The sequence below is a fragment of the Mauremys reevesii genome, linkage group 16 (assembly GCF_016161935.1).
Source record: "Mauremys reevesii isolate NIE-2019 linkage group 16, ASM1616193v1, whole genome shotgun sequence".
Lineage (NCBI taxonomy): Eukaryota > Metazoa > Chordata > Testudines > Geoemydidae > Mauremys > Mauremys reevesii.
The window spans coordinates 20,529,611-20,557,184 of NC_052638.1; the positions used below are offsets into that span (position 1 = coordinate 20,529,611).

The window sequence follows — 27,574 nt, forward strand, 5'->3', positions numbered from 1 at the left end:
GGGCATATGGATGATAAACAATTTTTGAAAAACAAGAGGAATCTACTTATTGATTTCCATTTTGGTGTGGGTTTTTTTTCCCACCCTTTTATTTAGGCAATCATAAATAGTTTTGTATATCTTCATGATACCACAAATTTGGTAAATAGCATGTGCAAACATTTTCTATTCAGAAACAATAACAAAACAATAAAACAGTATTTCAGACCATAGGTCTAATCCTTGGGCCTTCCTGAGTTGTGCTGGTAGCAAGACAAAAACATCTGTCACTTTTATGCTTCCTCCCAGTCTTAGAACTCCTTTGGCTCCAGTGCAAATTTGAATAACTTTAGGACTGCTGAAATTTGTGTCTGTCTGATTTCAGCTCAAGGAACCATTCCAGCATCAAGGGATAACTGGCATGCAACAGAACTCCTATTACACTTCCTTCTCTCAGCCACACTTTGAGCACAATCTCTCCAGCAGTGGTCACCAACCTGTCAATCCTGGAGCCTCGCCAGTTGATTGCAGTCTCTGGGCTGCTAAAAGTCCAGCGGTGCAGCAGGAGTCAGGCAGTCTGCCTGCCTGCCCCGGCCCCACGCTGCTTCCTGTACTGCCCCAACACCATCCCCGTAGCTCCCATTGGACAAGAACCGGCCAATGGGAGCTGCAGGGGCGACGCTTGTGGGCGCGGGCAGGGCACAGAGACCCATTGCCCCCCTTTCTCCCAGGAGCCGCAGAGACATGCCAGCAGCCAGCTGCTTCCGGGATCAGCATGGGGTCAGGGCAGGCAGGCAGAGTCTGCACTTCGCACCCCCTCCTACACCTCTTCCCCAGGCAGAACAGTAGTAGATGTGAAATGATGATCTGTTTAGTTGCATCGGATACTTTTAGCAAATAAAACATATACCTCTAACTCAAGTTATTTGTTACTTTTTCAGTGGATACCAGTGTTACAGGACTTCAGAAATAAGGACACAATCTGGGGTTTTGTGCCATATAAAAACAATCAATCCTCAATTCCAATTACTCTTCACATTGGAGATTACAATATGGATGGCTACCCAGATGCTCTTGCCATACTAAGAAATACTTCTGGAAGGTACAGTATATATGAAGCTACAAGTAAAACACTATCAAAACATATATCGAAATTTCAGTTCATGCAATTTTAAGAATTACACCATTGATTAGAATAATGTGTATGAAATTGTTTTAGTGTTAGATTATCTCTTCTTTATAAAATGAATAGTTAATTTTATATTTACTAAGCATTTGCCTTCTTAAAAGGTTTAAATTTTGCATGAAAATTGTAAAATACATAATAGCATATGGCCAGATTGTGGCTCAACATGCACAAGTGCACAGGGAAGTTAAGAGGGAAAAAGGGGCTTCTTGCTTCAGTGTTCTAGATTACCAGGAGATCTTTTACCTTTGGAGAAGCAATTGATTTAGAGGCATGTGTTATATTGCCAATAGTCGTGTATGTTCCAAGCTTAATTAACGTTAATAGTGGGGTTCTCAAATGCAATACAATTATTTTTTGTTTAACAGGGAAAATAATTCAGTGTAGGGGTAGACCTGGGGACTGGGAAACTCTGGGAGTGTGAAATTATTTATTTGTGAATATCTACAAGTTTTTCTTGAACTTGTACCGCTTCAGTCTGATGAATTGCTCACATTGGAATCTCCTTCACCTGCCTGATCCTCAGTTCTCAGTGAGCACCTGAACAGTGATTTAAATAGGAGTTCACTCTCCATTATGACTTGTGGAAAGCTCAGCTCATTTTCCAGTCTCCAAAGTTCAGCAGTCTGGTTTCTTTCTTCCATTTGTTTCTGTCAGTGCTGAGGTTTGATGTCTTTGTCCTTGTTCTGAATATTGAATCCATCTCACAACCCAGTAATTTTCCTTTCTTTCATCTTTCCTTTATTTCCAAGACACTTACAGTTAGATTTAGATAAGGTGAATCTTCACTATCTTATTTTCCCCGTCTTCACTTCATTTCCACCTTTTCTTTTACTCCCTTCTCTGTTCTTCAATCACTTTGTCATTTTTCTCTTTGTTTTCTTTCTCCTTTCAATCTCTGCCCCATTTGTTCTTTATCCCAAATATGGCTTCTTTCCTCTTTCTTTCCCCTCAACCCTGTTTGTCCGTTTATTCTTTCCCCAAGGAGTGCTGCAGGCACCATGATGGAGAAGTTAATTTTTCTGATGTCAGCACATAGCTCTTAGCCCCCATACTGGGGGAATGGAGGAGAGTGTCCCACACAAATTTCCTTGCCCTTTACCCAGCCCTACCTGTGTTGGCTGTGGGGAGTCTAGTGCTGTAACAAAATACCTTTCCACATTCTTAAGACTCCATTACTTGTATCAGCAAGTTGCTCATATTTATTTCTTCATTTGGATATTTCCTCCATATTCTGGTCAAGGGGAAACTACAGCACTATTCAATACTGTTAAATTTCAGTGCAGATCTATGAAAGCCTCTCTGAAGGCCTTTGAGCCAACTTCACTGATTGCTTCCTCAGACAACCAGCAGTTCCCTTTCATATGCTTGGAATTTTGGGAGATGAACTGGCCTTTCGTTGGAAAATATTCCTTCTGGTTCTCCTTAGATCTGTATTTTGAATCTTCTGTTTCTTTTTTGACACTGATAATAGCAAATTGACAAAGCCCTTTTCCATTCAGGTAGTCGGTGTGCACCTCGCCCGTAGGCAGCTACTTCACACTCAAGCAGTTGTTGACCCATTTAATTTTAATGCAAAAAACTGTAAATACATTTTATTGTGGCTGTCACACGTTTCTCTGCTCAGTATCTCCAGTTCTTTGTCACAATAATGCTGTCCCAATATGACCCACACAGCCATAGCAGCATGCAGAGTAGTAGTATTTAGACTTGCCCATTTCTCTGGATTTTAATAGTCTGCACCAGCTGAAGAACCCAGAGCTGGCACACAGTACTCCAGAAGACATTATGCCCAGTCACTTATGTTCTAATGCAAATGTTGTACTTCGTACATATGTACTTCTTGCATATATGTGCTTTAGGATTTAATAGTAAGTTTTAATACATAAAACACATAATTTTACCTAATTACTGCGTGTTATCACACAACAAAAAGGGTAGAGAGAAACAGGAAACAAGAATCAATTCCACACGCTCAGTAGCTCTTTACAGCGTAAAGTAGGTATACAGCCAGAAAGAGACCCCCAAATGCTCCATTCACACAGACAACTGTTAGTTTCCATTATCCTCCTACAGTCCATCTCTTCAAGCTCTTCAAACAGGTGATACAAAAATCCTTCCTTCCCAAACTGCTTTCCCAATACATCTATTGTCATCACTTTCTAAAATGTGTCTGTAATATCACACTCTGTTGCTTAGTCCTCTGTGCTATTATAGTACCAGAAAAGAAAAAAGCATCTCAGAGTCCCTGTAATACTTTCAAAAATCCCTACAATCCACATTTTAAAAGCTCCATAAACTCAGATTACTGAGATAGTCATGAAATCTAATCCATAGTAAAAGGAATTTTTAAAATGCATGTCATTAAAGATGTATCATGTAAAACTATACCGGTATTTAGTATCCTGTCAGCCTGCTGTAAGTACCACTAGGATACTAGTATTTGCAAGTTGTGCAAATTTTAAAAATCCTCCCATTTTATTGATAAGTGTATGGAGGGGATGGTATGATGAGACTTCCTACAATATGATCTGCAACTGCTAGCAGCAAATATCTCCAGTGACTGGTGATGGGACACCAGATCGGGAGCACTCTGAGATACTACAGAGAATTCTTTCCCAGGTCTCTGGCTAGTGGATCTTGCTCACTTGCTCAGGGTCTAACTGATTGGTATATTTGGGGTTGGGAAGGAATTTCCCCCCCAGGTCAGATTGGGGGAGACCCTATGGGGGTTTTGTCATCTTCTGCAGTATGGGGCATGTATCACTTGCAGGTTTAAACTAGAGTAAATGGTGGATTCTCTGTAGTCTTTAAATTATGAAGTCTTTAAATTATGATTTGAGGATGTCAGTAACTCAGCTAGAGGTGAGGGGTCTATTACAGGAGTGGGTGGGGGAGGGTTTGTGATCTGCAAAGTGCGGGAAGTCAGACTAGATGATCATGATGGTCTGACCGTAAAGTCTATGAATCTATTAACCTTTGGCCCTGAGACCTGGACCATATTGGGCACTCAGCCCTGTAAGGGCTTGAAGAGTTGGTATACCTGCCCAGCAGTCATACTATAGACTGATGCCCACATATGGTGCCTCTGACCTCAGGGCAAGACACACTCAGTAACCCTGTGTACAGTTTGCTGAACCTGCATTCCTCACACTAGAAAGGAGAGAAACTTCAGGCTCACCTGGCTTCTCAGTGCCAATAGCCCAATACTCCATGCCTGTCAGGAGTACTAAGACCAGCCTCTCTGTGCCAAGAGCTTCTAACACAGGACTCAAGACACACAGCTCCGTGCTGTGTTTTAGCATGGGCCTTACACCAGCATCTGCTTAGCCCACTACTGGGAGCGAATCCCTCACTTAACACAGCCTGAAGCAGTCCTAAAGATCAAACCAGCACTGTCTATTAAAGCCGCCTCTATAGCGTTTGTGATAACCTCAGGAAGCACCCCTTGGTGCCTACTCCTCATATGGCACTGTTGTCATTGCTGTACCAATACCTCTCTGGTTGTATCAATTTTAGGGGCAGATACCCTTCAAATCTCCCAACAAGATAGACACAAGCTGAAGGAAAGGAGAAAGTGCTGCCTTTCTCATCCTTCACTAAGTTCCTTGTGGTTTCTGCACTCCTCAGATGCCAAGGAATCTTTGTCTAGCCCTACCTTGTTGAGTGGCTCTTAAGCACCATCTCTCAGCAGGACCTCACCTCGGTGATCCAGTACATGTGGAACCTCTTCTAGTATTTGGGACTGGTAATCAATTGGCAGAAATCCTCCCTTCATCCCACACAAAGAATCACCTTCACTAGAGCAGCCCTAGATTCAGGCCAGAGATTTTTCATCCAAAAGACAGAGTTTTTGTTGCTCCCCCCCCCCTCCCCCCAATAAGAGATTTTCCAATAACTTTCAGGAAACAATTGGTACAGACAACACAATTTTTCTTAAGACTAGTAAGCCTGGTGGCCTCATCAACCTATATCACACCCTTTGCTCATCTGAACATGAGACCTTTGAAGCATGAGGTTATAGGTCACTCCCTACATACTGGATAGTCATAGCCCTTTGCCAAGACTTCTAAGTACACAGCCTACAGAACACCTAGGAATCCAATCTCCATGTCAACATACTTAGTCTAAAGTCAGTGTGGTGGGGACTCATTGTCTTTCATCTATCTCTGCAGCATCGTTTAGTATAGGTGCTTACAGATGATACTATGACCATGAAATATATCATCAAGCAGGGAGAAGCTCTTATCCAGGGAGGCAAGAGAACTTTGCATGCGATGCATCCAAAATCAGATCCACCCATTAACACTTCATCTTGCAAGGGAGAAAAACATGAAAGTAGAATTGCTCAGCTGTGGTCTCAGGAGCAACATAAGTGGTCCCTGAAACCAGCAGTAGCCAGTGCACTATTTTACAGTTGGGGCCAACCTCTTAATATTGGAACAAAACACCAAATACCAAGTGTGCTGCACAAGAAGACCCAATGATCTTTCTTAGGTGCATTTCTGCTGGACCAGAGCTAACATCTTGTATATACCTTCCCATTCCCTCATACTCAGGGTCATAAGGAAGAGTAGGTTGGATGGAGCAAACACTTTACTAATAGCCCCAATATGACGGTGTCAGCGCAGTATCCAGATCTCTAGTAGCTGATGAGTGAATCAGTGTGTTTGCTGCCTTTGTCTCCAGACTTCATCTCAGCGGAAAGGAAGGATTCTGCGTCCCAACCCAGAAGCTCTCCACCTTGCAGCGTAAAGGATGATTTGCTCACTTATATAGACAGTTTCTGCTCTGGAAGGTTTAAGCCTTCCTCTTACAAATCAGGAAGGGGTCCACCCTAATATATTGTAAACAAAAATATAAACTATTTATTATCTAAGCAAGTGGTAAAGGACCCACTCTGTCTTGAGTTGTGGTCTCTACAGTCCTAGAGTACCTTGTACACTTTAAGTCTCAGGACTTAGCCTTTATAAAGGTTTATATGTCAAAAATATTTGCTCATCACAATTAAGTTAAGGGCAAACCTATCTTCTCTCGCGTTGGTGATACATTAGGGCCAGAGAGCAGCAGGAGAGTGATAGAAGGGAGGTGTATAAACCCTAGGATGATCAAGGCCTTATTCTCTGTGGACTAGGGAAAGGTTACTACAGGGTAATTGGAACACCTGGAGCCAGTTAAGGCCCTAAGACCTAATAAAAAACTTTTTGCCTGGAAAAGACCCAAGCTCTTTAGAAAAAGTAATCAATCATTTTTTAGTATATGAGGAGAGATGCAAGAGAACACATTACCAGAAACTTTCATACTCTGTTAAAAGATTGTTTAGAACATTGCTACATCTTAGCTAAGAAACCAGTATCTCATGGCTTGAAGACCCACTCCACGAGAGCCATCACAGCATCAGTGGCATGCCTTATGCCGGTTCCCATATCAGAGAGAGATAAAGCAGCAACTTGGAGCTCAGTGAACACTTTTACCAGATATTACTCCTTGGATTTAGCATTGTGCTACAACACCTTGTTTGGGAGAGTGGTGTTGTGTACCTAGTGGAGCACTAACCTGTTTTTACACATATTAACTAATAAAATTAGTTTTCTCTAATACTCATTGTATGAGGGAGTGATGCACATTTTTTTTAGTAAAATGCCAGTTTCCCCCGAATAGTTGAGAGAGAAAGTCTTTCAGAGATCAAATATAATCTTTACCACCATGCATTGTTCTATGAAAATCTTTACACCTGCCTAAATGTAAATGAGTAACTTTTAATCCATGTTTTCTGTGTGAATCGGTGAAATCCTGCATATTTAACTTATTAGCATATAAAATGCTTCTTTAATGGACAGAGGCTGTTAGCAACCAAACCAATTTATATTTGCAATTTGCTGAAGTCTGTTCAGTCTTTAATCAATCTCCTGAGGCAATTACTTTTTTCTTTGAAGTTGCTGCCCGGAATGGAATTTTGCCATCCAGTTGTTTCCCTTGAAAAATGGTTATTGAATCGGTCTGTAATACACAATTTATAATTAAATGTAATAAAATCATTATTGCCTACTAAGCATTTTACTTTTTAGCTCTAACATAAATGAAGAATAAATATATTAGTTATAAATGAACTATTCCTTGAAAAATTGTTTGTAAGATACTAGGGTTTTATTGTTTTAAATATCTTACTTCATTATGTTATTGCTTGTATACACATAGTTCATCCTTCTTAGCTCTAAAGATGTATTTTGCATATAAAGAGAGATATTAATTAATCTAATGAGTTTCCTGCAGTGAGAGTCAGTAGTAAATCATTGTACAATGCCAACATTTCAGTATCACAGTGGCATACACAGGGGCCAAAACCTCTTTTAAAAGAGTAATCTTATATTCCCTATAGTAGCATTCTGACACTTCCTCTCCTTTTGGGATCCAAGTAATATCCCATGCCATCTGTCAGAGGGGCCTCAGCCCACAAATGTGTGTGTAGTGAAGTGGACTACATGCTCTAATCAGGATTTAATATCAAGTTGCTGCTGTTTTTAAAGGCTCAGTTGTATAATATGGCAGAGTTGCTCACAGAATCGTCAAATGCTCCATTATAATGAACAGCACTGACAAATCTCCCTTTGAAACAAATGGGAAACTCACAGGCTCCCACTCCCATCTTGCCAATTAGTGCTACTTTTCTGTTACCCAAATTGTACCACACAAGAAGGGGGCCTTTTCCTTTCAAATGTCATTTGGTGAATGAAACAAAATCGTAAAATATGGAAGAATTATTAAACGTAAAGCATTTTTAAAATTTTTATATTTATCCAGTCCTGCAGTACTGAAGAGAAATGTTTTACTTCCCATAGCTCAGAAAAGTTAGGCTGTAAAGGAAGAACACCTATGAATTAGACCCCTACATAAATGTGAGGGTATGTCTACACTACGAGATTATTCCGATTTTACAGAAACCGATTTTTAAAAACAGATTGTGTAAAGTCGAGTGCACGCGGCCACACTAAGCACATTAATTTGGCGGTGTGCGTCCATGTACCGAGGCTCACGTCGATTTCCAGAGCGTTGCACTGTGGATAGTTATCCTGTAGCTATCCCATAGTTCCTGCAGTCTCCCCTGCCCATTGGAATTCTGGGTTGAGATCCCAATGCATGATGGTGCAAAAACAGTTTCGCGGGTGATTCTGGGTAAATGTCGTCACTCAATCCTTCCTCTGTGAAAGCAACGGCAGACAATCATTTCGCACCCTTTTTCACCTGGATTGCCCTGGCGGATGCCATAGCATGGCAACCATGGAGCCTGTTTTGCCTTTTGTCACTGTCACCGTATGTGTACTGGATGCTGCTGACAGAGGCGGTACTGCAGTGCTACACAGCAGCATTCATTTGCCTTTGTAAGGTAGCAGAGATGGTTACCATCCCTGTTGCATCGTCTGCCATTGTAAATTGGCGATGAGATGATGATTATCAGTCATTTTGCACCGTTTGCAATTGGAAATTGGTGATGATGGTTATCAATCCTTTTGTACCATCTGCTGCTGTCATGGGTGCTCCTGGCTGGCCTCGCTGAGGTCAACCGGGGGCGCATGGACAAAAATGGGAATGACTCCCCGGGTCATTCCCTTCTTTATGTTTTGTCTAAAAATAGAGTCAGTTCTGCCTAGAATATGGGGCAAGTGTACTAGAGAACCAGAGAGCACAGCCGCTCCGGGTCAGAGCCCCAGAGATCCCGCAGAAATGATGAGCAGCATGCCATTCTAGGGGGTGTCCCTGCAACAACCCCACCCGTTGCTTCCCTCCTCCCCCAAGCCTCCTGGGCTACCATGGCAGTGTCCCCCCATTTGTGTGATGAAGTAATAAAGAATGCAGGAATAAGAAACACTGACTTTTTAGCGAGATAAAATGACGGGGAGGCAGCCTCCAGCTGCTATGATAGTCCAGGCAGGACATTAAAGGGGGGGGGGAGAGGAGCGCAGCCTCCCGCTGCTATGATAGTCCAAGGAGTACAGAATCTTTTCTTTAGACATGAAAGGGAGGAGCGGGGGGCTGATGGAGCTCAGCCTCCAGCTGCTATGATGAGGACGGTTACCAAGCCTTTTGTACCATCTGCCGGGAATGACCAGGAGTCATTCCCATTTTTACCCAGGCGCCCCCGGCCGACCTCACCGAGGCCAGCCAGGAGCACTCACAGGATGATGACGGTTTTCCACCATTTTGCACCGTCTGCCATCAGGAACGGAAGGGGAGGGGATGCTGCTGTTCAGCGCTACAGCACCGCGTCTACCAGCAGCATGCAGTAGACATATGGTGACATTGAAAAAAGCGAGAAACAATTTTTTTCCCTTTTCTTTCACGGGGGAGGGGGTGTAAATTGACGAGATATACCCTGAACCACCCCGGACAGTGTTTTTGACCCTTCAGGCACTGGGAGCTCAGCCAAGAATGCAAATGCTTTTCAGAGACCGTGGGATAGCTGGAGTCCTCAGTCCCCTCTCCCTCCCTCCCTCCATGAGTGTCCATTTGATTCTTTGGCGTTCCGTTACGCTTGTCATGCAGCACTGTGCTGAGTCTCTGCTGTGGCCTCTGTCTATCATAGCCTGGAGATTTTTTCAAATGCTTTGGCATTTCGTCTAATGGAGCTCTGATAGAACAGATTTGCCTCCCCATACAGCGATCAGATCCAGTATCTCCCATATGGTCCATGCTGGAGCTCTTTTTGGATTTGGGACTGCATCGCCACCCGTGCTGATCAGAGCTCCTCCACGCTAGGCAAACAGGAAATGAAATTCAAAAGTTCGCGGGGCTTTTCCTGTCAACCTGGACAGTGCATTTGAGTTCAGATTGCTTTCCAGAGCGGTCACAATGGTGTACTGTGGGATGCCGCCTGGAGGCCAATACCGTCGAATTGCGGCCACACTAACCCTAATCCGACATGGCACTACCAATTTCAGCACTACTTCCCTCGTCGGGGAGGAGTACAGAAATCAGTTTAAAGAGCCCTTTATATCGATATAAAGGGCTTCGTTGTATGGACGGGTGCAGGGTTAATTCGGTTTAACGCTGCTAAATTCGGTTTAAACGCGTAATGTAGACCAGGCCTAATAGAAAGAATTCCAATTAAATTATCTCTATTATCTTAAATATCTATTATCTTAAATCTATTTTAAGATTTTGAGTCAAAACAAAATCATCCTGTTTGGGAGTTCTATTCAAGTGTTGTATCTGCTACAGATTCATAAATCCAGTGTTTGAGCCTATATTATGCTTAGGCATCAACATGTGGAGGCTGAAACACAGGTAATGGTGTACCATGCCAGCATTAGACCTTGTAGCAGGCCGTCAAGAATAGACCCTCCTCCCTAAGAGGAAATGGTGCTTTAAATTTAAAATCTTGCTTCCTCTTTCTCCCATAGTTCCCATTGTGTAACACTCAGGGTCTAGCTCTGCATTAGGGCTCAGTGATGCTGTACTGTCTCTTCTACTCTCTTCATATAGGCTTTCAATGTGGAAAGACAAGATATGAGTAAAGGGAAAACATCTCAATAAAAACATATTGTGTTCCAGGCAGACTTTTCTGCATATGAGCATTTTGCCTTCCAAAGCTTAAATAAAATGTTAAGCAAATTAAATTTTTAAAAACTTAATCTCATAAACTTTACATTTTGTGTAGTATAAATGTGGCTTAATTGTTATCAAACCATTCTAGAGATAAAGGGCCTGACACTGCATCTGTATTGCTTCTAAACAAAAGACTGATAGTCCAGAAAACACAGCACAACATGGATTGAGTTTCCTCCTCTTAGTATATCACTTCATGGATTATATAGGTCTCAATAAGCCATAGCAAATTCTGGAAATAGATCAAGAGCTTCTGATCTCCCTATCTCTTAACATAAGAACAAGGGATCAGTCAATGAAATTGCTTGGTAGCAAATTCAAAACTTGTAAAGGAAGCATTGCTTTCACATTGCATAAACTAGCACGTGAATGAGTCTCCAAGTGCAAGTGGTGGGTCACTTGGGAACTCTGCTCACATAGTTTACAACTTCTTCCCTCAGGATAGAGTAAAAGTATTACAATGTGTAAGTCTGGATGTTGGTCTTTTCAGACAAATAATTCGTTCTGTTAAGTAACATTACTTAGGAACTGTTGTTACAAAAATATATCTATTACCACTTTCAGTGTAACTGAGGGGAGAGAAGCGTTAATCAAATATTTTTTATAAAATGATGCTGTAAAAAGGTAGATATTTTGATAAATGTGTAGCATTTGATTATTTTAAAACATTAATTTGATTAAAATTTAGTCATCCCAGGAATTGCTGAAAATATTTTAATTTGCTTCTGATAGCCTAAAAAATCCAGAGCATGTTTAAAGGGAGGGTTTGTTTGTTTGTTCCCTGCTTACCTGGGTCCATACACTTAGGTCACTGGCTGGTTATATTTCACCTGTAATTTATTTCAACAGACTTTTTATTTCTCAAGGGGGGGGGCGGCAGCACCCCCTCCTGGGGACCAGTCGCACCGGCCGCAGCTTGGGCAGTCCCCAGGGCTAGCCGCACTGGACCAGCAGCTGGTGTGGCTGGCTGCAGGGCCGCCCAAGCAGCTGGCTGTGGAGCTCCAGCAGCGGCTGCTGTGGCTGTCTCTGGGGCTACCTGAGCAGCTGGCCCTGGGGTCAGCAACACTGGCCACTGCAGAAGTCATGGAGGTCGCAGAAAGTCACAGAATCTGTGACTTCCGTGACCTCCATGACAGACGCGGAGCCCTAGCTATAGGGTACATTAATAGGGAGCTGATCAAGTTCCCAATCACTTCTGTATTTATAATGTTGTTAGAGAGTTCGTGTTAAATTAATCTGTCCCCACTGTGTAAAAATAAATTTACAAATAAAAATGTCTCTTGTTCTACATGTCTGCCTCCACAAAGCCAGAGGACTTGCAGTTAGGAATTAAGGAGTAAGAACGTAAATAATATAGCCTGTGAGGAAGAGAGATTATTCTGTACTCAAAATTCTTAATTTAAAGATGCAGATAAGATTGCCTTTTTAATCCTTCTGGCAACTTGGTGTCACATCTCAAGAGACAAAATTCATCCCTGATTAAAAAAAATTAACATCCATAGATGTTGGTGGGAATTTACCCAGCAGTTCATCTTCTGGATTTGTAGATAAAGGGGAGGGGTAGAGTGATTTCAGAGGAAGGTGACAAAAATTACTAGGGATATGGGAAAACTTTTGTATCAAGAGAGAGTGGGGGTTAAAAAGGGATTGTTTTATGTTAGAATGGAGTTCAATAAGAGGAACATAATAAAAGTATTAAAAATGGAAGGATATTAAGAAAATAGATCAAGAGCTTCTGATCTCCCTATCTCTTAACATAAGAACAAGGGATCAGTCAATGAAATTGCTTGGTAGCAAATTCAAAACTTGTAAAGGAAGCATTGCTTTCACATTGCATAAATCAGCTGTGGAAATCATTGGGATGTCATTGGGCCAAGAATTAGGCCGGATTCAAATTGGGATTGGACAATTATATGGATAACAAGACTATCCAGAGACATTATAGTTAATGCTTATACATTTTTGGGGGGACGGATATAAAACCTCATGCTTCAGGACTTAAACCAATCTCTAACTATTATTTGGACTTAGAATGAAACTTCCGTTGGCAGCTGATTACTCCACATCTGTCTACTGGAAGGGCTTCCTGTATCCTTCTCTGAAGCTTGGAGATGGGATGCTGGACTAGATTGACCAGTATGGCTATTCCTGTCTTTCTATGAATGAAAAAATAAATGTACCAGCAAAAGGAACTTCCTTCTTCTGAGAGGCAGAAAGTGTCTTATGCTGTTACAAACAATTCAATTCTTAAGCAGTCATTAAAGGTAGACTTTGCTGGATCTTTTAATAGAGATGTACTTCATATCAGAGAGAATGTAAGAACAAAGATACAGGGCAAGGATAAGTAGGATCAAAAATTAGTTTTGTAACATTTGAATTTCAGTGTAGAAGTAACCCTCTTGCCTAGTATTGAAAATCCTTAACAGTAACTCTGTCCCAGACTCCTCCCCTCCCTCAACCATCAGGTGTCTGTTGCAGAGGGAGCGGAGTGGTTCTTACACATGTTACTTCCCTAAATTTATTCCCCAAAACTTTCATGATCTGCAAGGGACAACAGTAGCCCACTGCCTACACCACCATTTTACTATGTCTTTTTAGAGTGCTTCCTCTTTCAGTTGCTCTTGCTCAAGCCCAAAATTGAGTCAAGTGTTTTAAGGAAAGAAGGTGTAATTTGTCTTAGTTTGCCTTTAAGAGTTTCACAAGATCCTGGAAACCTAAAGGAACTGGAATCTATGCAAATCAAACCCATGAAACAGTTAGAAGTCTTGTAGAGTTCTAGTCTGTAATTTATTTCACTGTTACGATTATGATGGAACAAATGGACAAAGGAAACAAAAATTACACTATTTTAAAGGAATGAAGAATGCATAGTTAACTTCTTTAATTTAATTTAATTTTTCAGATAACAATTTAAAAAGTGGTGCAGAGATCCCATCCTCTACATTCTGCTTCCCACCTGCTCTGCCCTCACCTAATTTACATTAGAATTATTTTTAGACAATCTGAAGTGGGCATAATTTGTTGTGCTATTCTTTTCAAGTAGTTACATGAAAAGTGATTGATTGAAGAAAAGGAAGAACTAAAAGTTAGGAAGATGGAAGAGCAGGAAGGCCTTCTTAACACTAGGAAGGTTTTCCTTGTATGTATAGTTACATTGGTATACCAGCAAAACCTCTAGTGTGAATACAGTTATATTGGTATGAAAGTTCCCCACACTGTCATAAGTTTGTATCTGTACATCTACACAAATGCATCTACAGTAAGGTTTTTACCAGCATAGCAATGTCAATAAAAAATCACCTCCCTATCTGACTTAGCTATGCTAGTAAAACTTTCAAGTGTAGACCGGGGGCTAAGAAAATTAACCATATTGCTTTCTCATTTTTAAATTGCTCTTTGGCTGATGTGGCCCCAGCCTGAACGGTACTTCTAGCCTTCTTCCACATATACCTGACCTGCCAATGAACCATAAGTCTCAACTGCAGTATCCCAGTTAGCAAGTCTTGTGTTTCTCCTGATTACAGATTACTTGTGGTGTCAAATGATGTTGATTCTGTGATACAGATAAATGTTGTCTTGGAACTCTATTAGGTCACTAACCCTTTTTCATATGTACCCTAATTTAGGTTAAAAGCATATCAATTAATGCACTATGCTCAGAACATAGCAAAAATAGGTTATGTGGGCAAATGAAGACTTTCTACATTAATTATCCTACAGTGCATGATATAGGATAGAACAACAGTACCCAGCCCACCTCCCTTAGAATATTTTCTTTCTCTCGTGCCCCACTTTACACACAACTAAATTTGTTCTTTTTTTTTTAAACTATAAACTGCATGGTAAAATAATAAGTTCTTATATTTAGTAATTCATCTTAGTCAGACATAATACTGAATGTCGATGATATTAATAAGAAACAAGATGGAAGTTAGATGAGAGGAGATAAACAATCAGAAGTCAGCATATAATGCAGTTTTGTTTGCTATTACAAGATGTCTAGACATGATTTTATGACATGTGTTCAGGTTTTGTAACTAAGACAAATGAGTAGGCTTCCCTGCATTCTGCATTATTGCCTTTGCAAACCAGTTCTTCAGAATACTTAAGAAACTGGCTGAAGAGATGTGAGTCATTAGCATTTTTGAGAATTCATGGATGCCAGGAGAGAATCAGAGAGGACCTGAAAAGAGCTAATATAGTACTTATCTATAGAAAAGGCAAATAAGAACAATCCAGGGAATTATAGACCAATCATCAATTTGTAAACATCCAAAGATGATAATGTGATAAGTAACAGTCAACAGGGATTTGTCAAGAAAAAATCATGTTAAGCCAATCTAATACTCTTTGACAGTGTAATGAGCCTTCTGGATAGGGGAGAAGCAGTAGATATATCTTGACTTTAGTAAGGCTTTTGATACTGTCTCACATGACTTTATCATAAATAAACGAGAGAAATGTAGCCTAGGTGAACCTAGTGTAAGTTAGGTACACAACTGGTTGGAAAAGCATACTCCGTAGTTATCAATTGTTCAGTCAAGCTGGAAGGGCACATTGAATGCGATCCTACTGGGATCTGTCCTGGGTCCAGTTCTGTTCAATGTCTTCATAAATTATATGTATAATGACATAGAGAGTACACTTATAAAGTTTGTGAATGATACCAAGCTGGGGAGGGATTGCAAGCACTTTGGAAGACGTGATTAGAACTCAAAATTATCTTGACAAACTGGAAGAATGGTCTGAAATAAATAGGATAAATGAGGATAAATACAAAATACTATATTTGGGAAGAAATAGTCCACTGCATGAATACAAAGTGGGAAATGACTGCCTAGGACCGAGCACTGCAGAGAAGGATCTGGGGGTTATAGTGGATCACAAACTAAATATGAGTCATCAATATAATTCTGTTGCAAAAAAGAAAGAGCATCATTCTGAGATGTATTACCAGGAGTATTATAAGCAAGACCCAAGAAGTAATTCTTCCACTCTACTCTTCTAAAGAAGGAATAGTCAAAATTTGGTTTATGTGTATGATATAATGTATTTGCTCTCTGATGTATAACAAATATTGAAGACAATGGAAGCATTTTTTAAAATGTTCTGCTAATTTTAATACATATGTTCAGAATGTAGGAAGTTCAAAATTGCTGTTGTATCTTTAGAAGCGTGCTTTTCACTATTCTAATTGTTAGCTGATCATTTGTGATTTAGTTACCAATCTGAGAATAACCCATTTTGTGTAGAATCAAGTCTTTAGGGGATGTCAATTTTTCTTTCTAGTACACTCACCTTGTAAGATTCTAAATTATCATATGTGATACTAGGAGTAATAGATCAACACTAATCAGCTCTAATTATCTGAATTAATTTCTGCAGAACCCTGACTTTTAAATTGCTAGGCTTGCTAGATTAAAGTGTGTTGCATTGTTTTCTCATACTATTTGAAGAAATATGATCTCATAATTAAAAAGTCCAAGACTGAGAGTCAAGAGATCTGTTCCTGTCTCTGTCATATTTTCATGAGATTATTATTATTCCAGTTGTAGCCATTATTTTAAAATACAGTATTGAAAAAAAAATAGGGAGATGAAAATCTGTGGACATGTTTTGAATAAATGCTGCCCTCAGTATTTTTAGTTCCAGCAGTTTGGGATTTTCAGATGCAGATGGATAGAACAATTGATGTTATGGGAATAGCTGTCATTGTTTTCAGTGGAGCTGATGTGTATTTACTCTGTGGTTGTCATAAAGTACTGTGTAGCATTTTATGATGACTTACTAAATAATTTTTCAATCAAGTTGTGATTGCAAAGATACTATTATAAATGTTTTGAGGGAAATGGAATAGCCATGAACTGATAATTTTCTTAAATTTCACTGTCCCGAAGACAGTCTGGACTTCAAATTGGGTTGGTCTATTTTTTTGATTAATGTAGGATGTTTGTGTGGGTGTGCTGTCACTTCCCTAGGGACAAACTGCTGATCTCATTTGTACTTAGATATACTGGTTGCATTCAGTAAATGGTGTCTTCAGCCAGTGGCCAAAAATGAAAATTTGACCTCCCACCTTATAAATAACAATTGTGGTTCACAATTACTTTAGAGAGAATATATACATAATTAACTATGCTTATTTTTTCCAAAATGGCATACATATATCACCAGTGCTAGTGGGGGAATTTAGCAAAGGAACTGGCTAAGTGACCAACTCACTTTCTTTTGCTATTCGGTAATGTTTACAAAGAAATTGAGGCAGAGTGCCAGTTTTCATTTGCATTTCCAGTTTGATACAATACTTGACTGATGCATCCAAGATTTAGAAGCGCAAAACAATAAAATCAACAGTTGGCATTGTCTATATTCATGAATTTAATTTTACTTGTCCAGGCTGTAGTTTTGACTATTCCAGGCTGCTGGAGAATAGGGTTTTCTTAATGCGAATAGGATTGGTGAAAATGCTTGCTTGACCTAGAAGCATCTTAAACCAGGATAACTTCCATGGCAAACAGTGACTGGGATGACAGAATTATATAGACTGGCAAATGTTATCAATTATGGAGATATTGTGGATAAGACACAAAGCTGGAAGTTAAGAAAGCTGGATTCTGTTGCCAAATCTACCACAGACTGACTCTGAATTCGGTTCTCAATTTCCCCATTTGTCAGATGTATATGTATTACCTGCCTCCTAGGCTCAGATATGTGAGGCAAGTCAGTTTTACATAGTCTGATTGTCAGGGTAAAGTTTTTTAAAGCTTTCTGATATCCTTATGTGATAGGCACTGTACTGTAGAAGTACACACCTTGCTGGTTGCCTAACCACAGTATCAAGCACAGCAAGCTACATAAGAAATATACCTCAGTAGAGCTCTTCTTTTGTTCTCTTTAAAGTGCATGCAAGAATGTATGTGCACATGTGCTCCCACACAGACGCGCACAGTCTTCTACATAGTCTAGTTTTTGGAAAAAAAGATGCTTTTGATGTTGCTTGACATATTTATCTTTTACATCCAACCTGTTTTTATGAGCAACTGGTTGTTTCAAGAAATAAAAATTTGAAAACACTGTTTTGCTGCAGACAAAATCAAAGTTGATTTTTATATATCAGGTTAAAATTCCTACACACTGCATCTTTGATCAACTGAAACTTTGTATGAGGAATGCGTAAAATGTTTTTTTTTTTAAGGGTGTTATGTTGGGTGCAGTAACTGCTTCTGTTAATGCTGTAGTTTTGCAAATAAAAGAACACCTATAATACATACAAATGGAATCTTTCTTGTTAATGTCCAGTGTGTCTCTTTACCCTATTATTTTAGTGCTGCGGTGTATATGTAAACTATTAGCGTCTGTGTCAGCTCACAGTAAAAAAAATAACATACATAGTGTTATTTGATGATGCCTTTCGTCCATTTGTAGTGGAAAATTATGTTTTACTGTAGTTTCTATGGAACCCGTCTAAGATCATAGTTCTGTTGTTCCAGGTACTATACACAATCATAATAAAACAGCTCCATTCCCTGAGAGTTTCTAATTTATACAGTAGGTTTGTCCCATTTTCTCAATTTATCCCATATCAATATGACCTGCCAGTTTGTCCCACTGCTTTGTTTTTAAGTTTCCTATCCTAGCAGGGTATTGCAAGTCTTTTGCTATGTGCAATCATGATCTGATGAAGCTACATAAGAACAACTGGTTCTGACCTTTTTAAATTGTTTAATATTTTTTTCTATTTGTAGTTTAGAAGTCCAAGTATTAGATTTGAAATACTCCACTTCCTGGTCCTGATTCAGCAAAGTCTTATTTAACCAAATAAGTGCTTAGCTAAATCAGGGCTTCTGGAACCATTGTCTGAAAGAATCAATTGAGCCCTTTTATCTGTCTGATGTAAATACATTAAATTCTATATAGTGCACATATGTGGTTGGTTCTTCTTAAAAGGATGGGTGCTGTCAGGTTTTACATGATTATCAGAGACACCATCGAACTATTTCCAACACTATCAGTTAACCTCCCATCCTATCTCTGTTCTCTGAAGTGCTCTATGTTTTTGTTTCCAGCTTGGTATTGTTAGAGGTGGCTGCATTTCAGTGGTGTTCTATAAAGCATTTAGGTCAGAAAGATACTATATAAATATAAAATGCTATTTTATGTATCCACGCAACCAAAGTATATTCAGTTTGATATGAAAAGTAGTAAATCAAAGAGTCCAATAGATTTTTAAATGTTGGATTATAGTTTGCTTTTCAAGAAGTGAGTAAACACTGATACTGATAGGGAAAAAGAAGTTCTGTAAATATCTTGGGTAAAATCCTGGCCTCATTAAAGTCAGTAGCAAAAATCCCATTGACATATGTTGGGTCAAGAGTTCACCCTTGATGTTAAGACATGCAGGAGTATATTAAGTTGTGTGTACATCCCTTTAACATTAATTTGAGTTAACATGTAAATCAGAAGGGGGGGAGGTAGCTCAGTGGTTTGATCATTGGCCTGCTAAACCCAGAGTTCTGAGTTCAATCCTTAAGCAGGCCATTTAGGGATCTGGAGCAAAAATCTGTCTGGGGATTGGTCCTGCTTTGAGCAGGGGGTTGTACTAGATGACCTCCTGAGGTCTCTTCCAACCCTGATATTCTATGATTCTATAATATATTGTGTAGATCTTTTCCCAGGAATATTTTGATAGGAAAAGGCTCAATGAAATTTCCAACTACTATGATGGGTTTAATAGTGCTTTTTAAAAATTATTCGATGTATAAATTTTGGGGAATTTCTGTTGCTAAAGAAGGCTTTGATTAGTGGGTTTACTTCTTGGACACATTCATCCTAGTGGGTTACTTAGGCTTTGATTAGTGGGTTTACTTCTTGGACACATTCATCCTGAATGTGTCGATCTATGCTCTTTGGCTCTATGCTCTAAGTTCTTAATGTATAAGATGGCTCTGACAGCTGTGGTAGCGGGGAGTATGCCCTGGTAGGTCCAACCATGCTACAAAGGTGTCGGACTATTCAATCCAGGGAGGGAGAGGAGGGGGATTGCTCTCTCAGGCTTTGGCTACACTTACACTTCAAAACGCTGCCGCGGCAGCGCTTTGAAGCGCTAAGTGTAGTCAAAGCGCCAGCGCTGGGAGAAAGCTCTCCCAGCGCTGTCCGTACTCCACCTCCCTGTGGGGAATAACGTACAGCGCTGGGAGCCGCGCTCCCAGCTCTGGGGCTTTGACCACACTGGCGCTTTGCAGCGCCGCAATTTGCAGCGCTGGAGAGGGTGTGTTTTCACACCCTGCTGCAGCGCTGCAAATTTGTAAGTGTAGCCAAGCCCTCAGAAAGAGCGCATCTCCTTCTCCTTAGAGGTTGAAGGCTAGCTAAGCTTGAGGAGGTACACATGCCTGCCCGCCTAGCCAGTGGGATGGCTTGAAGTTAGCGGCTAAAACAACACGAGTAAATGGGTCTTAGTTCCCTGCGAATCATCGAACCGTTCTACGGGGGCGGAGCGGAAAATGAGCGCCGAGAGGCTGCTAAAAATGTCAGGTGCTAGGCCAACATGGGAAAGGACAACCCTCGCTGCGTGTACTTACAGTTGTAGGTTTCTGGCGAGGGAGGAAACGTTAACGCATCTGATAGAGGAGAAGAAAAGGATAAGATGCGAAATCTGGCAAAAGAAGGAGTTGGAAGTCAACTGTGGAAGGGTGGAAGCGCTGTGAGGCTCGGAAAGGGAGATGGTGCTAGAAAAGTTGGAGGAGTCCAATTTATCATCAGTAAGGATTGGTCTCTGGAAGTCATATTATGCCAGCTAATATCACATATTGGTGTGTTGCATCTTCAGATGGAGTCAAAACCTACCCTCAAGGTCATCCAGGCCTACACACCCACAAGTGCAAGTGAGGACGAAGAAGTGGAAGAATTCTACCGAGAGCTCGAAAGAGCCCTTGCGCAAAAGTCCACTTACACTGTTACAATGGGAGATTTTAACGCCAAAGTCAGGCGAGGGAAAGCTGGTGAAAAGTTCATAGGGAGATACGGCAGTGGCGAAAGGAATGAAAGAGGAGACAGGCTGGTAGCGATGGCAGAAACGAAAGAACTGTACGTGGCAAACTCCTGGTACAAAAAGAAGACCACAAAAAGGTGGACATGGATCACGCCAAACGTGAAGAGCAAGAATGAAATCGACTATATTTTAGTCAATAAAAGGCGCATCATTCAAGACGTCTCTGTGGTGCAGCCTTTCACCACCGGCAGTGACCATCGCCTGCTTAGAGCAAAGTTGTTTTTCGATGAAGTGGTGGAAAAAGAAGGCGTTACAGATGGCAAATAGGAAATAGCGGTCGAAGACATTGGATGAAGCAAAGCTGAAGAAATGATTTCTGGATTAGACTGGAGCCAGATGGGAAAGTGTGATGAAAACTATAGCATCTTTGCTAACAAGCTGAGACGTTGCATAAAAGCAGCTGAAATTGAAAAGCTGAAGAAGACGAAGGGAAGAATCTCGAATGAAATGAAAAGCTTGTTGGAGAAGCGGAGAAATATGAAAAGGAGCTCGATAACAACCTCGAGTACTCCATTTTGTGCAGGCTTATACAGCGAAAACTGAAGGATGACTTTGAGAACTTCCGGAAAGAAAAGCTCCTCAAAACAGCTGAATTATGCAAGAGCCTCAAGACATGCAAGGGGGGATTGATGCAGAATAGATTGAGCATAACAGCATTGAAGAACAAGGATGGAGAGACAGTAATCTATAGAGCAGGGATGGAGGAGGTCTGCAAGGACTTCTATACAGACCTGTTCAAATCAAGAATCAACATCCCTCTCCCAATGCTCCAAGAGTCAGAAGAACGCGTCCCCCCAATAATAGTGAAGTCTGAAGCACACTATACCAGATGAAGAAGGGAAAATCTCCAGGCAAAGATGGAATAACATCAGAAATGATTTCTGCCGGGGGTGAAAAACTTTGGAAGGCCTCGCTTTAAGATTCAGTTGATATCTTGAAGAAGGAAAAATACCATCAAGCTGGAAGGAGTTGAACACCATCTTGTTGCACGAGAAGGGCAATCAAGAAAATCTTAAGAACTACCGCCCTATATGCCTACTCTCACATCTACAAGCTCTTTACAAAGGTGATAATGAACCGACTCTCGCAGAGTCTGGATGAACAACAGCCGAGAGAGCAGGCAGGGTTTCAAAGAAATTTTAGCATGATCGACCATATATTTACCCTTAGCCGGATCCTAGAAAGACCGAAGGAATGCAAACTCTCACTGTGTATTGCTTTCGTCAACTATGAAAAGGCCTTCGATAGCAATATTAAAGGTGCTCACAGAGCAGAGTATTAACATGCAGCACATCAGTTTGTTGAAGGAAGTGAATACTGGATGTACAACAGACATTACTCTCCTCGAAACTCCCCTCCGCATCCCAATCGAGAAAGGCATAAAGCAAGGAGATACGATTTCACCGAAACTATTCACCGCCTGCCTCGAAATGGTTATGAACAAGATGAATTGGAGGAGTGGTGTCAACATAAATGGAGAACAATTATCTCATCTCAGATTCGTGGATGACATCGTACTAATTGCCGAAAGCACCAAACAACTGCAGAGCATGCTACAAAGATTCGACAAGAAAAGCAGTCAGGTCGGCCTGAAGATGAACCTCTGCAAAACGGAATGCATGCGATTAGACGTCTTATGAAAAGCCCGAATAATGGTAACAGGAGAAGAAATCAAAGAAGTGGAACAGTACATATATTTGGGCCAAGAAATTAATATGCACCAAGACCTAAATGGAGAACTCTTGCGAAGGATTCGGGCAGGATGATGTGCGTTTAATTCCATCAAGGATGTCCTCCAAGGAAAAATCGACAAGACCGCACGTACAAATATCTTGAATTCAGCGGTGCTGCCAGCCATGCTGTATGGCAGTGAAATGTGGGCACTGATGAAGAGAGAAGAGCAGCAGCTGTTGGTAGCTGAAAGGGCAATAGAACGAGCTATGTTGGGAATTTCCCTTCTGGATCGCATCCCAAATGAAATGATCAGAGAATGCAGCAGTGTGAAAGATATTGTTGTGGAAAGCAGATATAACAAGATGTGATGGGCGGGCCACACAGCATGGCTCACGGATAATAGGTGGACCACAATCATTGCTGAGTGGTACCCGCGAGAACAGAAAAGACCACCAGGTTGGCCTCCAAGAAGATGGGAAGATTACGTTGTTAAACGTTTCGGACGAACATGAGAAGAAAGGCAAAAGTACGAGAAGAATGGCGGATGTGTTGTGATCGGCGCAGTCTTAACGACAGTTGAAGACCGATCGAGGTGATAAGTATCATTATTCTTTCAAATATAGTGTGTGCTTTTTGATGTGTAATTGCCTCATCAGAACAGCTCTTAAGAAAACAAATGAAGGACAAGGTCATGAAACGCCATAATCAAAAAAGACCCTGAAAGAAAGAAAAACATTAACTGCAGGAACCAAGAGAAACTACTAGTATTATTCTTATTTGTATGGGGTATTACGGTTGTGCTAAGACAGCTTTAGTCCTTTTGTCAATTCAGACCATATTTTCAGTGCTAACTGAAAATTTTAAGAAAGTACGGTAAGTTACTTTTCAGGGAAACAAATTGTTCTGACTTTTAAGACATAATTGTACACAGCTGCTTAATTAAAGATAATTTCAGAGTTGTCAACCTATTTAAAATGCAGGAAGTGAAGAAAAAAGATTCAGGAAGGCAATAATAGCTAGAATGCAGATGTGGTCTATGCTTCAAACAAAAATCAATTTAAAAACAGGATGAAATAACCAAACCAGTAATTATTCTTTGAGTATTGTCTGTAAGCTCTAACTTCTATATATGCCTACTCACGCCACATCTTTACCAAAACTCTCTTGAAAGCTTTGATTATTTGAGCTGCACACATGCTCTCTCATGATACCAAATGTTCAAACAGTAGGTATTCTAAGAAGCCATGGGCCTACCACTCAGTTCCTACAATTGGCTGTTATTTTTCTTGTATAAACTATTTTATTGTTTTGCCATAGTTAGATTAGTTAGATGGACCTTTTGTGCCCCTCACAACCAAAAATATTGATAGTGAACCTTTAAAATCTGGTCACAAGAATTGGAAGACAGTACTTGGGAATATATAAACTTTAGAGTGAATATCCCTGTGTGTGGTAATTGGTGAACTGACTGTTTTGTATTTGCTTAGAAGTTGGATAACTCATTGCCAGGTCAGATAAACAAGTTTAATTAAAATAATGTTTAACCATTTTTTAAAAGGTCAGCTTTCTAAAGAACTGTGACATACAAAATATTATGGTGAGAAATGTTCAAAGATGGAAGAAAAAGGATATAAAGAGGTCTCTGATGATAACGTCCTAAAATGTCCCATCACTTTTATAGATGTCTAAATATTTCACTGCCAAGCCTCCAATTAACATTTTTCCTTTTTTGACCATTACTTTGCGCACATGGCAATTAGTACAAAGGATAGGTGTTGTGTATACAACGATTCACTTGAAGTCCAAAGCTAGGGAATAACAGCGAATGGTTTTTGTGCCTTTTTTAAAAACAAAAAGAAGTATAACAAATAAATGTCAGTTGAATGCAGTGCAATAATTTGTTCTTTAATTGATCGGTTTATGTATCTGAATATAATCAAAATCTAACTTTAGCACGAGAGAGAAAAAACATCTCAGTGGGGCATTATCATTTACTAGTCTGTGGTCTACAGGACAGCAAAATTTAGTTCAGCAAATATGGTGTTAGACTGGAATGTTTTTAAAAACAAGCTATTTAAACAAGTGAATTTAACAAATAATTCATTACAGCCAATTGTGGTTGCGAGTCTTTTACATCATGTAGACTGAATATCAAATGTGAGGATCAAACAAATAATGTAGTAAGGTTAACAATCACTATACTTAGTGAGATTAAATCTCATCTTCATTGTTGTTTCCCAACAGTCCAAACTGTTTTTCTTGTTCTTTTGTTTTCCTCAGCCATCACGTTATTTGTGGTCTCAAAAGTAGTCATTTTTCTTGATATGGGTGATTCTGAGCTTGGCAGCAAAACACCATTGAAGTCTCTGCTCCCTTATCTACGGAGGATACTTTTAATATTATTTTGTTCTTCCTAACTGAGATAGCCAGACTGGGAGAAAAACAAGAGTTTATTTCATTCAGAGATAGTGGCTGTAATTCTGTAGGTTGAGCTCAGCATTTTGTCACAGGCCCAGATAGCCAGGATTTTTTCAAACTGTGACTCTGAACTGTTTCTATTGCTATTGTTTTTTCTTTTTGCAAGAAGCCAGTATACACATGCTACCCTGCCTAAAAAAGGGGATCCCCTGTTTAGAAACTAACATTTTTGCCATATGTTATTACATGGAAAATTCCTTGCCTTTATGGAACATCCAGCATCAAACACTTCCACATGAAATTTGGATTTCCACATGCTTGTCCAACGTCAGCTATATGTTTAATTGGTATTAGAGCATCATCAGCACAGCAACCTTTCATTCCACAACTTTCACTATTGCTTCCAAATTTTTCTTCAGCTTCACATTGGCCAGATTTCAGATGCATGGTTAGTTTATATATTTAAGGACATTAGATTAGAAGACAGTGTGTCCAGTAGACAGTAGTAAGCATTAATCATAGAATTGAGTGAATTGGGCCATCATCTATGAATTATGGTAGCTGAGGTAATAGTCTTAAGTTGCTTGTAAAGATGGCAGGGTCTTTGTAGATGATGCTCATGATTTCAAGAAAGCAATTTGGCTTTTGCAGACTTTGTATCTCCTGAAGTATATGATACACTCCTTCTGATGCTTTGTATCAGCCTGCGAGGATCCTTTGTTTTCCCAACATACAGGAAAAAGGGTAGCATTGTACGCTTTTTGGTGAGCATCACCAAAAAGCATCCTTATAATGCTGCTAAGCCTTACCAGTGTTGGAGTCATAGACCTCTTCCTTCTTTAGCCTGTTTTATTGTCCTTTGCTTACTGCTTCGTTATAGTGACTAGATTTTTGAACTGAGAAACCAAGATTGGTGCCCGGTGGCTTGCTGGGCTCAGAGAAAGTTTTATTTGATGGTCATAGTATGCACAACTGTTTGGGGGGAGGGGAGAAGGAAAAGGGCCCTCCCTTTCCTGTCACATTACTCTACTATGCAACGCCTTCTTCATTCCCTCTTCCTCTTATCAACCTTTCTCCACGTTTCTCCTCTCAGCAATGTGCTCTGCCACAATATGTTGTTCACATCTGCTGCAGAGATGGGGAAGAAATGAGACCACTTGTACAGATCTGGACAGTAGCCACTTGCATGTGGTGGTGGTGTGCATGCGTTGCCTGTAATGCCACAATTTCAATCATTGCTTAGAGACTAAGTTTTCAACTTAATGGAAATGTGATTTTACATGCCAGGGTGGGCTGGCTGAAGTCTATCCCTTCCACATATCAGGAGGTTGGGGTAGGGCAACATAAGAGTTAGCCTTGTGACAACGTGGTCCCTGAAGTACATATGTACTTAGCTGGTGTACTCTCAATTTCATCTGCTTAGTGGACTGGTAGATTCTTCATGGGATGAGTCAGCAGAGACTTACGAAATCAGGGAAGTCAGTTTTCAGGGACACATAGTAACCCTATATTTGTAAAATCTTTGCTTCTTAATTTTCTTATTCTTGTGCTTTCCCATCTCTTTTTTTCTTCTTCCAGGTTCTACTGTACTCTTGGGTAAAAGTGTGTGAGCACTCTCTGTCCCCCACCTTTCTTTTCTTAACTTTTCTTTTAAATAAAACTTCTGAAGAAAAGTAAATGAAAAATCAGTTCTAAGTTTATTTTCAATGTATGTTTAAGATGACTCTTGTGTTCTGTAAAATAATTCAAACACAGTGTAACTGTGTTCCTTGAATGTACAATTGGTTTGGACATTCAACTTTTTTTTCCTGAGACAATGATGATAGATATTTTAGATTTTTCTTTGAAATTCTTAGGATGCTTCCTGAGCTTTGCAATAGCTATAGACTATACAATAATATCTACATGCTTTGGATGGTTTAAAAATATTTCAGAATAAAAGAATGGAAGTGACTTACATTTCATTGCATGAATTACTGGTGGAACACATTAATTTTAATTCCCATTTATCTCCTATATATTATTTTTACATCCAGCATCACAAATATCAGATATTAATATTGGTTTTATCATACAAAAGTTATTTGCAGGCTTGAATCCATCAAAGCCGTGTGGCGCACAGTCTGACCTAGGGAACTAAAATTGCAGATGGGGGTGGGGGGTGACATGCTGTGAGGAAAGATCATAGGAACTCAGAGAGCTGGGGAGTTCTGTCAGACGTCTCAGGAAAAAATGAGAGGCTAGAAGAGCAAAGAGATTTAGCAGGGACAGCACAGACGTGAAATTAAGAGCTGAAAAATACAATACTAGAAAAAATGCAGCATATTTAACTGTATGTATAAGAATCACAGAAGCAGCTTCCTATTATTTTCCAATAGAATAAGCCTTGATAAAATGACATTTTATTTTATTTTATTTTATTTTATTTTGCAGGCCCAGTATCATTGTCACATTTTGCTTTTAGCTGTGTTATTAATTCATTGTTTTAGACAGATTTAAACAAATGCATCACTGGCTCAAAGGACCCATGGAATTCACATAGACCATAAGAATTAAATTTTAAAACTCTACATGAAATAAAACAAAAATGGAAACCTCATCTAGTTTCTAAAGAACCGTCTATTTGGATCAAGTTATTTAATTATTTTTCCTACAACTTTAATACT

General features: G+C 39.9%; 1 protein-coding gene across 1 annotated transcript in view; it reads left to right on the forward strand.

The window, feature by feature from the left end:
• The window catches only part of ITFG1 (integrin alpha FG-GAP repeat containing 1), a 198,166-nt gene that overhangs the window by 92,693 nt on the left and 77,899 nt on the right, over window positions 1-27,574 (forward strand). The window contains exon 10 of the mRNA XM_039503755.1: window positions 921-1,081. Within this exon, the coding sequence (XP_039359689.1) occupies window positions 921-1,081 (161 nt within the window). The remainder of the gene's footprint in view (window positions 1-920; window positions 1,082-27,574) is intronic.